This window comes from Equus przewalskii, chromosome 22, assembly GCF_037783145.1.
Source record: "Equus przewalskii isolate Varuska chromosome 22, EquPr2, whole genome shotgun sequence".
Taxonomy (NCBI): Eukaryota; Metazoa; Chordata; class Mammalia; order Perissodactyla; family Equidae; genus Equus; species Equus przewalskii.
The window spans coordinates 51,527,127-51,542,941 of NC_091852.1; the positions used below are offsets into that span (position 1 = coordinate 51,527,127).

Sequence of the window (15,815 nt, forward strand, 5' to 3'; positions counted from 1 at the left end):
AATTTTCCCTTAGCTTCACTGAGGTCTGATTTACATAAATAAAATCCACCCATTTTAAGCGTACAGTTTGATGAACATTGGCAATTACATAGCCATTTGATTACCACCACAAAGAAGATCTGGAACGTTCCTAGTCCTCCCTCTAAATTCCCTGTGCCTTTTGCAGTTGATAGCCATCCCCAAATCCGCCCCAGGCAACCGTCGTACTTTCTGGCACTATCATGTTGCCTTCTCTAGAATTTCACATAAATGGAATCGTACTCAATGAGGTCTTCTGTGTCTGCCTTCTTTCATTCAGCACAATGCTTTGTGGGTCACCCGTAGGGTCGTGTGTCATTGCTGATAAGGATGCAAAATGGCACAGCACTTTGGAAAACAGCTGGACAGTTTTTAATAAAGTTAAATATAAATTTACCATACCACCCAGGGATAAAAACATATGCCCACCATATGTCAGTGCCCGTAGCAGCATTATTCCTAAGAGACCCGAGCTAGAAACAGCCCAGGCGTCAACCAGCCAGTGAACAGATGGACAGATGCTGTGTGTCCAGGCTGGAAGTACCACTTGGCAATAAAGAATGAATTACGGATGCATGTGCCAACACGGACTAATTTCTTGTTCTGTTTTTAAAATGTTATTTCTTTTTTAAAATTTAATTAAAACAATGGATGCTTAGGGGCTGGCCCCGTGGCCGAGTGGTTAAGTTCACGCGCTCCGCTGCAGGCGGCCCACTGTTTCGTCGGTTCGAATCCTGGGCGCGGACATGGCACTGCTCGTCAGACCACGCTGAGGCAGCGTCCCACATGCCACAACTAGAGGAACCCACAACGAAGAATACACAACTATGTACCGGGGGGCTTTGGGGAGAAAAAGGAAAAAATAAAATCTTAAAAAACAAAAAACAAAAAACAACAATGGATGCTTATTGTAATGAATCAAACAATACAGAAGCAGAGAAAAAAAAGATAAAGTTTATTCCTGTTCCATTCACACCTACTTGAGGTGAGGTAGCAGGTTATCACATATTTTTTGCATTCATGCACACACACACACACACACACAGAGGAGCTCCCCCTCTTTTTGTTAAAAATGGGAATTGTAGCACATCCATCACTCCATAACTTGCTTTCTCCATTAACAGATCCGTTGATTTGGGTCTAACTCCTTATGTTTATATAGCTGCAAATCATATGGCTCTCTGATAGCAGTCGACTGATCCCATTGTCGTCTTGTTTTGCTGGGCGAGGGCGCAGACACACGCGGCCGCCATCTTCCGCGCTGGAGCGCTGGTCTCCGTGGCCCCGCTTGGAGGGGCTGCAGGGCCACTTCTGAAGTTCACAGCATTACGAGGAATCTGTGGAAGCGGCCCTTTCTTCACAACTGTGCAGCACTGGGTCTTAATGTCGTTGATTTGACCAGTGTTATGGTCAGGACCACATCACTGTTGCTTTCCTTTGAGCTTTTTTGTACCAGAAAGGGCCTTTCTCCCCCATCTGCCGCTGGTTTCACCCCCTTAATGGATTACCTGTAACATCATTTGCCCATTTTTCTATTGGGGTCTTTATTTCTTACCAGTTCTTCAGAGCTTTTTGCACATTTTACTTGTGTTGGCAATATTCTGCAATACAATGAAATGGTTTTTATTAGAGGGCATCTATCAGAGGTTCCTTTACGATGCACTTCTCCTGTCTCAACTGTCTCCCTCACTGTGAAATTATACTAGCAGTTTTCTGTTATTTTGTTTCCTTTACTTTTTACATTTGGATTTTTATTTCACCTGTAATAAAATAGCCAACTGTCCCCAAACAGGAGTCCCCCACTGAGTTGAAATGCCACCTTGCCGTCCGTTAGGTTCCCTTGTGTGCGAGGCTGTTCCCGGGCGCTACCTTAGGCCCCACTGCATCTGTTTTCCTCGTGCCAGGACCCATGGCTCTGACCTTGGCGGATGTGGTCATGTTTCTGATATGGTGGGAGATGTCACCTCTTGTTGGTCTTTCTTGTGGTTCTGAAAAATTCCTTCACAATTTTTGAACTGTCTCGTGCATTCTAACATCATATTGTTCAGTGCAAAAAGATTTCACTAGGATTATACTTATAACTGAATTAATTTAGTGTTTTGGGGAGATTCACATTTGATCATATTATTATGTCTTTGTGTCTGGGATGCGGCATGAGTTTCCATTTATCTGGATCTTGCTTTGTCTTTCAGTGACATTCTGTGCTTGTCCCCACGTGGGCTGTGTCCCCTTTGCTACCCCTGCCCCATGTCTTGCACAGTTTTGGCCTTGATATGCGTGGGGCTCCCCACCCTTCACCCTGACGTTTCCATTTCCATGTGTTCACCGCTATTAGGGGGAAGAGATGCTTGTTTCTCACCTCATTACAAAACCCTCATCTTAGTTCCTAATAGTTTTTCCCCCTCATGTCTCTTCCACAACGTAATCTCTGCCAGCGTTCATGACACTACTCGTGTGGGTTTCTTGCCTGTTTTCTCGATTCCCAGTCATGGGTCCTGTTCAAGGGCATCCCTCTGTCCCCTGTAGCTGCCCCCAGGCACTTCCTGATCCACTTGGTCCTGCCCTCCCTTCTCACCATTTCTGCATCTCTCCTTCCCTCCCCTTGCCCAAACCTCCCCAGCCTTCAAGGCTCCATGCACCTTGCCTGCTGGGGAAGCCTTCTCCGTCAGGGATGCAGAAACGGGGCAGGTGTGGCCTTGCCAACCCCAGGCTTGGAGCCCCTCAACAGAGAGCCAGCCAAAACTGCTGGGGCGTCAGTGTGCACTCAGGTGCGACTACTGCCCCCCACCCCCATCCTGTGCTTGCAGGCCTGAGATACAAGGCCTTCGCATGTCACATAACGTGGGTGTGGTCCTGCCTCCTCAGCACTCCACACAACTTCTCTGTCAGCCCTGAGCCTATTACCAGACCAAACGTGGGTCCCTCCTTGGGAGCTAAATCAAACTGCACCAGAAGTGGTTGTTTCACAAAGTAGAATTTTTATTTGCAGCATGCAGCAGAGGAAAAATGGAGACCATAGGGAATAATTTCACAAAGCTGTGGCCTCCCCAGCACAGGGAGGTGAGCGTCTTTATTCGGGGTAGGGAATGAATGTTCAAAGGGGAACTTTCAGCATCGTGTGTAGAGATGGGCACAGACTGGCACGTGCATGGTTGGAAATCATGCTTCTACATACACTGCATGACCTAAACTTGTCTGCTTTGCCCCTCCGCAAGGAGGGGGATCCATACTGTTAGTGAGTGCAGGTTACTTTAGTACAACCCTCTGCCCATCTGTGCAGCTGTCAGTCTTGTGGTTGCGGGCTGGGCTGGTCTGGGCCCTTTCAGAGCAGCTGGGTCCAGAGCGGTTGTCGCCTGGAGCTTCTTCCTGCAACACAGCTGGAAACCACGTAAGCTCAAGGCCCCAAGGTGTCAGACAAAGAAATGCTTGCTCCTTGCCGGAAGACAAGAGAATTAGGTCAAACACAGAGGTTAGAGTTTAGGCAGACAAGGAGGCGGGTTAGGGTCCCTATCTAGTGACAAGCCCACTCAGCAGGGGCTGGCTCTTCTGCTTGTCGGTCACCCTGCCCACAGGGTCTGGGCTGCTCTGTGCACATTCCACCCCCCAAGATGGATGGCTGGCCTGGGCCCACCGCAGCGCAGAGCTGGCTTCACATTCCTGGCCGACCTGCTTGGCCTCCCAGTGCCTCTGGAGGACAGTGAAGTAGACAGGAACATGATGCCTCCTCACCTGGGTCTTGTCAGCTAAGTGAGATTCTGCGTCCGCAGGCCCTGCCCTGATCCGGCCTGTCAGCGCTGGCTGCAGCCCGTCACGTGTGTTTGTAGGATTGTGTGAGGACCCAACAATGTGCTTGTGTGGCTTTGATCACACGGCAAGAGTGTTGAACGTTCCCGTGAGAGGAGCTCCAGGGCTGTGCCTGGCGTCACCAGCAGCACTGGGCGGCCCGGCCCCCAGAGCAGTGCTGCCCTGGTCCTTGTGGGCTGTGGTGACGGGGCGAGATCCCACACCCGAGGCTGGGTGCCCAGGCCAGACAAGTGCCCTCATTCCCATGTGATGGTGGGGGTGCCTGCTTCCTCGCTCCTGGGGTGCTGATAGCAGTGGGGCCCCTGGGGCACCATGTGCATTGGATGGGTGAGAGGTCTGGCCTCCTGCCATGGCCCTAAGGAGACTCGGGCTGGGAAAGGCCTGGCTTTGAGCCCGAAGGATCTAATTCAGGTTTGGACTCTTCTGGCGTGATGTCATTCTGGGAAAAGTTAAGTACCTCCTCTGAGCTTAATTCCTCTTGTCTTAGTTCATTTTTTCCCAGACAGGAAGGCTGGTGCCCACATCTCAGGGTTCTGGCTCAGGGAGATGCGGGGTGAGAGGACACTCAGCAGAGGCCAGCTGTCCCTCCCCTCGGGGTGCTGGCTGACCACGGCGTGTGTGAGTGTGTGCACATGAGTGTGAATGTGTGAGTGTGTGAGCTCCCCTCCTGAGCTCAGAGTCCTTGTTCTCAGGGAGCCTGCAGACGCCCCTCTGGGCCCCGGAACCCCTGAGCTGTGCAGCCCTGCCCTGTGGATGAGGATGACCTTCACACACAGCAGCCGCCCACAGGTCACTCCGCAAGTTTACCCTCTGTCGTCTGATGTTCCCCTCAGCCCCCACTCGGCCCTCTTGCCCGTCCTCCTCTGCAACTGCAGTCAGAGGGACTTTTCTTCACAGTCCATGGAAGCTGACCAATACGGAGAGAAAGTCAGGCCTGAGGACGGAGAAGGACGCTCTCCGCCCAGGCAGCCTCTCACGACCAGACCTTGTCCGGTGACGGGAAAGGGAGCGCTGTCTTGTCTAATAACCACCGCTGGACTGTGTGCCTCCCCGCTCCTTCCCCGCAGGGACGCGGGGACCCCGTTCACGTCTGCGGAGGAGGCAGGCCGGCGTTTTCTCTCTTGCCTTGCAGGCGTGTTCTCACGGAAAGGCACTGTCCACAGGACTCCTGGGGGCTGCCTGGAGACCGGGACCCCTGGCCCTTCGTGGGCGTGCCTGGTGCTGACCTGCGCTCCTCCAGACTCCCCTCCGCTGGCTGTCATCCTGCTCTTCCCTCCCACACAGCCCGCATCTCAGTGTCCTCCCGACCTTTTCCCACAGGGCCTGGCGATCCTCCTTCGGACTGATGACGTTGTAGCCCTCTCTGATATTGAACATATTTTTGAAGAAAACAGACACATTGTGTCCATGGAGTATTTCTGTCTGGGGGTTTGTACTTTGGCCTTGTCATGGTTCCGTATGGCTCATCTTCTGGAGTTAGTTTCTATATTACTCTGTGGTTGTCTAATTGTTAATAAAACGATGACAGCAGGAAGGACATTTTTGGACCAGTGATGTGGACTGCCGAGAGAGGGGATAGCCTGCGGAGCTGCCGCTCTCCCTCCCTCCTCTGACGGCGAGGCTCCCTGGGGATCCTCCCCTCTGCCCCAGCAGCTGCCTGGAGGGTGGGAAGGGGAGCTGGCTGAGTCGGCCCCCAGGAAAAGGAAGGCGGGCCGGCTGTTGGCCCCCAAGTTGCTGTGAGGCCGCGTGAGTTCCACTCCGGTCCCTCCCCCACGTGCCGCGTGATGTCGGCGGTGTTTGCCAGGATGCGTCTCAGAGTATCTCCACTTAGCTCCTCCTAGCACGGAGGCCAGTGCTGGAGATGCTTGTGCTGAGGGCAGCTGCTCTCCTGCCTCAGGAATCGGGAATATGGTTTTGCCTCCTTGGGGAGAGAGCCTCTGGCGTTTGCTGTGCGATTGACAACCATTTTCCTGTTACTTGTCTGGCTTTGTCGAAGTCTCCTAGATTGGAAAACAGGATAGTTAGTTTTAATTCTGGTTCTACCATTGACCTCCTGAGGATTTGAGGGTTTGTGCGACACAGCCAAGAATGTCTGGAGCCACTGGATGCACGCACATGTGTCGGTGTGTGTGCACGGGTATGCGTGTGCACACGGAGCACGTGGAGGAGAGGAGCACGAGATATCATCCCCACAGCCCTTAACACAGTCTCTGCACATAAGGATAAAAATAAAACTGTTAATACATATCCAAAAATGGACCGTTCTGTAGCTTATGCTTACACATGAATCTACTTATTTTCCTATAATTTTCTAGAGACCATATGTTTCTTGGGACCATATGTCTGTAAATGAATCAGATTATGGTCAATGTGAATGTAGTCGTGCCTGGAGCCAGAACAAGCTACCAGGACTTCATAGTTCTGTCTGTCTGTCTGTCTCTGTCTCTCCGTCTATGTATACATGTGTGTATATGCATATGTATGTAATTATGTGTATGTAATCATCTTTAGGATGAGTTCATGTGCCTCCACCAGTTAAAGCTCTTCTTCCAGTCCAGAACCAAGATGCATACTTGCAGCTTTGACTTCAACACTGATGACAATCACATTGATGGTCATTGTGCTTGCCCCGTGCCAGGCACTGTCGATGCTGAGAGGCTTTGTGGATGTACAGGTGGTCTTCTTTGATCCTTGGTGAATGCTGAGGAGTAGGTCTGATTGCTCCTCCCTCACACAGACTGAGCTCAGGTGGGCGCAGAATTTACCCAGGTGGCCCTAACACCTGCCCTGTTAGGGCTGGGGATCCCCAGGAAGGAAGGAAGGCGTGTGTCTGTCCTCCCCAGGGCTGCAGGTGTAGGCACGCGGGAGGCAGATCTGTAACCAAAGTCTTGAGGATGGATGGAGCCTGCATCCCTATTTGGGAAAGTCAATGCGTGTCTTTGGGAGATGGGTCCAGACCTCCCTTCCATGGGTTTGAACCTGCGAAAGGCTGTGTGCAGCTGACTTCCACAGAGCAAAGGCCTGCGCCACCCGCCTGCTAGCCAGCCCGTCGTCCTCTACCCAGAGTGCCCTACGTGAGCTGGGCTCCTGGCAGTTTGCTGATTGGGCGATAAACAATAAACGATAAACAATAATCTGTACAGAAGAGGCAGGACACAGGAAAAGGACTTTGAGCTTCTCGGGGCAGCACGTCGTGGGCAGGTAAGTGCACAGGGGAACTGGCGGAAGGTAAGGGCTAGTAACAAGGCTTGTTGTGCAGATTCCTCTGGAGCGTCTCAGGGCTGGTCAGGGTCTTGGATTGTCTCCGGTGATAAACTTCTGTCCTTCCTGGTGGAAAGCGGAGGCAGACGCCTTTACAAATTTATGTCCTGCTTTTAGGCAAATAGGGGAAGGGCAGAGAGCTTTTCTGGTATCTTCTCTACTGTTTCTCACTTGCCTTCAGCTCAAAATAATCCTCATGTCAAAGTGGCCTATTTGTCATGCTCTGATCCCCTTCACCGCGTGTCTCCTGTCTGTTTCTTCATGAGGTCAATCGCAATTTGCCGTTACAAGAGGTTGTCTGTTGCCCTCTCCCATGAGTGCAGAAATCACCCAGATGTCCTTGTTTCTACGGTTTTAGTCTGTAAAATGTGTGCACGTGTGTGGGGAGGTCAGGCGGGCAGCAATGTGATGGATGAGTCGGGAGAAAGATGGTGCTACGTGATTTCAAAGGATCCAGTTCTAAAATCGTACATTCCAACGAAAAAGCTATGAAATGTGAAGGTGCTGGCTGTAACGATGAGAAATTTATCCTGAATAGGGCAAGATGGTGAAGTCGTGAGGAAGTGAGGGCCAGCACTCAGGGCTGGCTTACTTTCAGATGACCGCAGAGGTGCCAAATATTCCATTTTCATATTAGCCGTGCTCTGAGGTCATCGTTTGGCATATTGAAATGGAATCGTACTGAACAGAATGTTAAGACGCAATCTCTATTATTAAAAACAGGGCAAAATTGCTACCTGAGACTCAGTCTAGGATTAAATGGAATTACACAAAGCTAAATAATGATTGCTAAATGAACAAATTGAAGCCACACTGCTCATGAAAATGCACTGTGCTAAATAGTAAGGGGGAACAATGAGAATTGTTACATTTGAAATTAGACTTTGGAGTTAAAGGAAATTTCAGTCATCTAAATATTGCAATTATTATTATTATGTCACATTTCTATTTCAAACAGAAATGGATACCGACAGCCTGGTTGGAATGAGAATTCACACCCGCGTTATCATATGAACATTACAAACAGATTTATGTCAGTGATGAAGAAAAAGCATTTTTCTGAAAAGTAGCTTGATTTGGAAACTCTTTGGGGATACTAAGGCTGGCTCACAGGGGGTCCCTAGGACTTTTCTTGAGTCCATGAGCTCTGAGAAATTTCTGGAATTTCTTGAATTTTCAAATCTTTTTTTGTGAGGAATATTCACCCTGAGCTAACATCCGTTACCAATCTTCCTCTTTTTCTTTTTCCTTCGCTTAAGGAAGATTAGCCCTGAGCTAACATCTGTGCCAGTCTTCCTCTATTTTGTATGTGGGATGCTGCCACAGCGTGGCTTGATGAGTGGAGCTGGTCCCTGCCTGGGATCTGAGCTCGGGAACCTGGGCCGCTGAAGTGGAGCGCATGGACCTGTAACCTCTGGGCCACAGGGCCGGCCCCCTAAATTTGCAAATTTTGAGGACAGAAGGTTGAGTCTCTGAATGTGCCCTGAGATGCCTGCATGCCTTGCTGGGGGAGGACTTATTTGATAAAATGGGTTTATTATTTGCAATGTTTTTGTCACAATCTCTCTCTCTCTTTTTTGGCTTATAAGCAGCAGAAGTTATTGCTTACAGTTTTGGAGGCCGGAAGTCTGAGATTGGTGTGCCAGCATGGTTGGGCGAGCCCTCTTAGGGAAGTGAAAAAATAGTTTAAGCACAATCTCATTCTCAATACTCATTTGCCGTTCCCAATCCCTCTCGCAGAAGTGGCACATGAGTAGGTTTGTGACTGGACAAGATCAGACATGATGGCGTAACCAATGATTACGTAGCTTAGACATTTGACATATCCTTTTGGAAAACTGCCACACAAGACTGATTTTTTTTATCTTCCATGACAGTGGATGGGAAAGAAATCAGATGCTTATTAGGGTGTTTAAGGAATGGCTTACGGGAGACTGTCCACCATGTCATGTCTTTCCAGCCTGCTGGGCCCCCAGAGATTCAGCTGCTTTGCTCAGCTAAATAGACCACTTTACATAACAAGCACGGTGCAGAGATGTGTTGAACTTTTTTTTAATTAAACGGGTCAAAGATAGATACTGAGGTTTATATAGTTCTCTAAAGAGACAGCTTGACCTTCTTCAATAAGGAATTTACTTTTAGGAAGTACTTTGATGATCATTTTGATAGAACCACGGTTGGACTATTATCGTAAAGTAAATGACTAGGCATAAACATCAAAAACATTTATTTCTTTTGCATAAACTTCTCCTGAGTCATGGGGATTCACAGTCTGCAGTTTTCTGGCATCCGAACTTTTGGAAGAGCCTCTCTTCCTCTGCTCTCTACAGCGAATTGAGTGGCAAATGTGAAGCTTATCCTCATTGCCTCTTACCTAATTTGATGAGGCCATATTTCTCTTAAAAGCATTGCATTGTGTTGGTAATTATTTTTCTAGATGATGGAAAATAATTTCAAGATGTATGCGGCTGAGACAGCTTGTGGACTGTTTCTGGAGACCCCTTATCTTCCTTGTTATTCCGCGTGTCTCCAGATCACTGTTTGATTATTTTTTCCATGTTCTCTTATTATTTTGTCCTTCCCCATGCGGGAGCAGGGGAGCCACCCAGCTCCTTTCTGGGCTCCTGACTCTGGAGCCACCTTCAGCTATCTCCCGTCATTTCCCACTGAGGCCAAGTCCCGAAGGTGAGCCATTTCCCTTCAAAGAGCCCGCCCCACTGTGTCCTCTGTGCCCCAGCCAGAGCCTCCAGCATCTGGACCAGGCCGGCCACCCCTGCCCTGGGGCTCTCCTGCCCCCTGCAGACCCATGGGTCAGCCCCTCCGCAGCTGGTCCTCCATTCCTCCCCCTCCATACCTGGGACACCCTTGCCTCCTTTCGGTGCCCAGTACGTCGTAGCCACTCAACAAACTCCTCTCTGTGGGATTATCCTGTGCAGAGCCTCATTTCGGGCTCATTTGTACGCCCCTGGGGCTCCTCTCCTCCTTTACCCTCTTGATTTTATGATATTTACTAACTGCAGGAGCTGGGACTAACACTCAGATGACCAAATTTCTCTTAATTACATCTTGACTCCCTTCAGAAGGATCCTCGTCGATAGCAGGCTTGGTTAAGCTTGGCCTTGTGCCATGACCATGGCCATGAAGACAACCTCCAGAACACCATATTTCAGGGTGTGGATTTTCTGAAATGGAATCCTAACTGAACGTGAAAACAACGAGTGTTGCCTTGATACATATCACACCGTCAGGATACAACCCCAGCCGCAGAAAGAACTAGGCTCTGCCAGTCCCGTCCAAGGGTTAGGAGGGTTCATACTTTCTTAGTTTCGTTTTCTAGAGAAGAAATCGGATGCGGCCTGAACCGGCAGGTCTGCATTCTGTGCTGAAATGACGGTGGTTCTTTTCCCTGGGACATGCACATGGGGAGTCCCCGAGTTAAGTTGTCCTGACTGACGTGACCAAATGGTGCCTCTTCCTGTCCTCTTCAGGGAAGCCATCAGCCGTGTTTGCGAAGCCGTCCCTGGCACCAAGGGAGCCTTCAGGAAGAGAAAGGTAGGTCCTCTCGGCTCTCGGCTCGCTGCGTCTCCTCCACTTCTCCACTCCTCTGTCACCTCCCAGCATCTTCCATCCCATGACTGTTCAGTTTCCTTGCTCCGGGGCCTGGCTCTCATCCCTTTCTTTTTCTTTTGCTGGGGGAACCAAAAGAGGACAACTTGCATTGGCTCCTGTCACTTTCAAAAACAGAAAGAGCTTAGATTCCCTCCCTCTGCCACGTGGTTGACAGAACAGTTAGCTCTTGCTGTCCACCCAAAGAGACCCCTGGTTAGTCACCGTGGGCCTGAACCCAAAGACGACGATAGTGACAAACACGTCAACAGGGCTGGGCGTTCTCCTAAGCCTTGTGGACGCTAACTCGCTCCATCAGAGCATCTCTCCCTGGTAGACACCCCCATGGGGTGCTGGTCACAGTCGAACAACCGGCTCTTGGGGGTGGGGGCAGGGGACTGGGAGACACCAGATTTGTGGTATTTGCCAGTTTCTGTGGCACAAATACTTCCGCCAGGGCCGACTCCAGGCTCTAACGTGATGCCCCTAAAATGAGGTGGGGAAGGATGTGCGGCAGCACGTGGCTGTGTAGCACGTCCAGGTACCACAGATGCAACGAGCCTGAACAACGCAGACGATAGCTAACGTAGCAAAAATTAGGAAGGGGTGAGTTTTGAGTATTTACTATTGGTTTTTAAATATAATTTATTTAATTGTAAGTTTACATAATTTTTAATAGTAGCTGTTTTTAATGGCCAGCTCATAAAATTCCTAAAAGCTTAATAGTTGTCCCTTATGAGCTGGTGCCAGCCAGCTCCAGAACACTGTTGGGTATCCCCCCATTTTACAGATGATAAAAACTGAGGCACAGAGATGAGAACCCCCAATGTGAGGAGGTGAGGGGGCTGAGCTCCAGCCCAGACGCCTGGCTCCAGGGCCTGCCATTCAGCCCACGTACTCGACCTTTCTGTCCTGGAGCTCGTTGGACCAGAAGGAGAAAAAAGCAGGTTAAGAGAAAGCTCAGAAAACTCTTCATTCGAGTGTCTAGTAAACACATCACGGAACCCCCACGCTCAGGCTCTTCTAAGCCTGGACCACCGGTGGGGGAGCATCCCTCTGGGTCTCCCAGTCTGTCCTGAGGCTGAGGTTAGGGGCAGGGTTGGGCTTGTCTCTGCGGCTCCCAGGGTTGCCCGTCGGTTCTGTCTTCGTAGCTTGGGGACATTCACGAACCCGCAGGGCAACTGGGTTTCAGGCAGAGAACTCTGGGTGAAGGCACAGGTGTGAGGCCCATGGTCTGGTCGGCCCTCAAGGGACACAGGGAACCAATAAGGCTCCAGATTCTTGAATACAGGGTGGGGGCAGGTCTCTGAGAACAGAGACAGCGAACCTCCTCTTTCAGAGCCAAGTGGTACCCGACCAGCAAGTTTTGGGGTACCCTCACGGTTAGTCCTCCTGGTGAAGGTGGTGGAAACAATGCCGATTTCTGGGCTCCACCCCAGGTGCACGTCATCAGAATTTCCTGGGGAGTAGGCATCTCTATTTTTAAATAGCTCAGGCAGGACATTCAAAAACAGCACATGTCTGTTAAGAGATGGTGTTGATTGACGTATCACAAGGTGCATGTTCTCATCTGAGGCGGAGGGACAGCAATGGACAGAGGGAGACAGGTGTTGGCAGTGCCCATCCAGGTCCTCGGGGAGAAGGTGCCTGGCTGGAAAAGGCAGCCCATTGGTATCTGGACGAAGGACATTTCTGGGGCTGATGGATGCACCAGTTAGAGCCGAACCGAGTCTGTCCATCCTTGTGCTGGCTCCAGGCCCATCGGATTCTAATTGGACCATCCACATGAACACTGACCTGGGAGGATGTTCCGCCAAAGGGTTTGTGTTCCATCCCTTCATCAATGAGCATTCTCATGGCTCTATGGGGTTGCTCCCCAGCCCTGTGAGCTGGTCCATTTTCGTGTGGCCCTGAGCAGTTTGATTCTTGGTGGGTTGAAACCCGTTTCTGAGTCTGCAGAGCTGTGGACCCTGACCTGCGGCACCTTCCCCAGGTTTACGAGCGACCCCATGAGACACAGCCCACCATGAGCTGCCTGGAACACGGACACCTCTGACTTTCCCTCGAGGGGGCTCATCTCGGTGTGCGCATATTAGCTGTTTTACAGTTTGCATATTGTGTATTCTAGAATTTGTGTGTTGGTGTCGGGTCCCACCGCCAAGCTCATTCCTGGCACAATTGTCTTCACATGTTTAATGCGGGGAGAATGCAGAGGTTTGGGTTGTGGCCTGCAGAGAGGCCCCAACAGTGTGGCCCCAGCGAATGGAAAGCTAACTTAACGCGGCTTGATTTCACAGCCTCCGAGCAAAGTGCTCTCCAGCATCCTGGGCAAGAGCAACCTCCAGTTTGCAGGAATGAGCATCTCTCTGACCATCTCCACCGCCAGCCTCAACCTGCGGACTCCCGACTCGAAGCAGGTCTGTAGGCGCTTGGCCCCTGCCCTGCCCAGAGCCCCCCACACGACGGCTGTTCCAGGCTGCCCGCTTCCAGCTTGTCCCCGTGGAGTGCATTTGTGTAAAATCCTCACTTGGCTATAAACTTTGGCCACTTCCAAGGGTCGCCAACCGAATGATAGATGGAATTGGTGCTCCTTAATTCTGCTATAAATTACCTTTTTTTTGAGGATAATGCATGAACTCATTGGTTTACTTGCAATGTAAAAAGAGGCGTACGCACATGCAGAAGTCTCCTCGTAATGTTCTGGCCTTTATTTTGTTTTCTTTTATGCCATATTTCATTAGTTCCACAGCCCACATCTTATTTTCACGTCCTGTCGTCTTTGAAATGGACGGCACGTCATGGTTTAACGGACAGTGTTTTTTCTTTCTTAGCGGGTCATTATTTTGGAGCCTCCCATAGCTGGTAGTGTCGTAGGGTCGATGCAACGTGATGGATCTGTGGCATGTCCAGTGTGGGAAGAGTTCCTTGCTGACCGAGGTGGTCAATGACAACATTTACTGAGGCTAATTCTGTTTAGGATGGTTTGGTTCCTCTGCAGTGTCTGTCTTTTAGGTTTCTCTGATCGTTAGTCCCTTCAGCTGGAAAAATGGGTATAAGAGTAGCTGTCCTGTGTACCAGCAGGGCCGTTCTGAGAGCTGAGGGAGGTGAAAATGCTCATAAACCACAAAGGGACTGTGGAGTGTAAACTTCCTTCGCCTGCCCTGCTCAGCCTGGGGCTGAGACTTCCTGCACCTGAGCTGGGATTCCGAAGCGTCTACTCAGAGAAAGATGGCAATCCACAGACCTCTGAACGACACCCTTTCTGACTCTGGCAGTGTGTTCCCGGGTTTGCCCAGGGGTTACCTTCTTGTTGCTGTAGATGTTCATAGTTATTGATTTCCATATTCCCAGGTAAGCAAGCAGCATCCTCAGCTTCATTTCTTCCTCCGTCCCCACCGGAGCTGTTGAATCAATTCTGGATCCAGTGTAGACACAAGAGGCAATGTCCCGCCTTTGTTGTGACATACCGGATGCCACTTCCCACCACATTCCTTCGTCCTCACTCGACTGAAGGATGATCCCTGTATTTCTTGTTGGCCCTTCTAAGGGATGGGTTAAGCAGTCATTTAGGTGGTGGATGAAGGATGTTCGACAGGCTTAGCCTCTGCTGGAGCCGTCTGGAGCCTGAGCCCCCTGACGGCTTGGGTTGTACAGGCCCATGCCCCCTCAAGGGAGCTAACAGAGCTGGGCCCCTCAACTCTGTGCTCACATGTGCACATCCGTTCTTGTCCAGTGTGACTTTGCACGTTTCATTTCTAGGAGTCCTCACACTGTAGCCCCCAATTCTATGGAATATATCTCCTAATTCCACACCTTAAAAAAAAAAGGAGAAGCCGATTCAGAAAGAGTGGAAAGGGTGAGACACCAGATTGGCTGTCTCCATCCCGGGCTTTGGGGCTGGCTGGGTGTGTCCAGGTCTCATCGTCCTGCCCTTGGTTTGAGGGGATGGGAGTGAAGGCTGAGCTCAGGGGCACTGGGGAGGCCAGCTCGGACGACACGAGCACAGTCTGAGGAGGATTTGGCGGGAGTCTGGCTGAGCTTGGGGCCTGGCTGTTGCAAATGAGGACCAAGCCCTCCTGGATACTCCCTTCCCAAAGAAGAGAGAGCAGAACGACAGTGCCCACGTCCCTCTGCAGAGCTCTCAAGGAGAAGGAACGAGATACAGCACCCTCAGAGCAAGGGCACATGCTCTCACTTAATCAGCTCTGATTTCTTACTCCCCTTTGCAATGTCTGTCTTACCAGAAAGCCTGAAATACGGTCACACAGTAGTGGTCACGTATCCTGTTGACCAAATCGGATTCCTGTTTTTCCGCAAATCTCAGTGTCCACTTTCATTTCCAAATGCCAGTTTTAAAGCTGCTTTTAAGCAAAAATTAAATAAGCACAAAATCCAATGAGTGAAAATGAACAGCTTTCGAAGCCACTGTTCACTGTCATTTGGGGGTGCCACGTCCTCATCGGTCTCTGGGAGCCTGCTACCCCGCAGAGAAGCAGGATTCCAGAGGGCGGTGGCTGGAGAGCAGCTGCTCGAGGCCGCGGAGCCGGGCCCACTGTTGTCGTTCATTTGTATGCTCGGGTTTTTCTGGATCCCGAGGATTTTCGCAAGTGCCAACAACTGAAGTAGGCATTTAAAAATACCTTATTTTATCTTATAATTCAGTTATAGCTTTGCTTCGACTTCTAGAGGAGCAGGGATGGAAAAATCCCTCGACTGGTAGGATTATGGCTCTGCAGATGCTGACAGCCGGCCGGCGAGGGCCCGAGAGGGCTATGCAGACAGAAACCCAGTTGTGTTGGGTTGGAGACGAGAGCGCTCTCCCCACCCCCGGAAATTTGCTCCAATGTCCTCACATTCTCTTTAAAAAGATAAAAATAGCACAGAAGACTTATGTAGCTCTTTAAATTTAGGGCAGCTTCTAATTTACTCAGCGTCTACTGAGCTCCACTGTACGCGGCAGTTTAGAACGCTAATGGAAATTTCCCATTTTAAAATTAGCTTGGAACGTCCTCGCTGGTTTTTAAATTGATAAATTACAAGAGTGCCTGAGGTGGCAGCGATTTTGAATGTTGAATGGAGGTTTTCTAGTCTATGTGACCCTGACAGGAATGGAGTGACGTGGGGAC

The 15,815-nt window shown here is 50.3% G+C and overlaps 1 protein-coding gene across 1 annotated transcript in view; it reads left to right on the plus strand.

Annotated features, from left to right (window-relative positions):
* SHC3 (SHC adaptor protein 3) overlaps window positions 1–15,815 on the plus strand; it is a 123,783-nt gene that overhangs the window by 61,147 nt on the left and 46,821 nt on the right. The window contains exons 3-4 of the mRNA XM_008522579.2: window positions 10,572–10,635; window positions 12,987–13,106. Of these exons, the coding sequence (XP_008520801.2) occupies window positions 10,572–10,635; window positions 12,987–13,106 (184 nt within the window). The remainder of the gene's footprint in view (window positions 1–10,571; window positions 10,636–12,986; window positions 13,107–15,815) is intronic.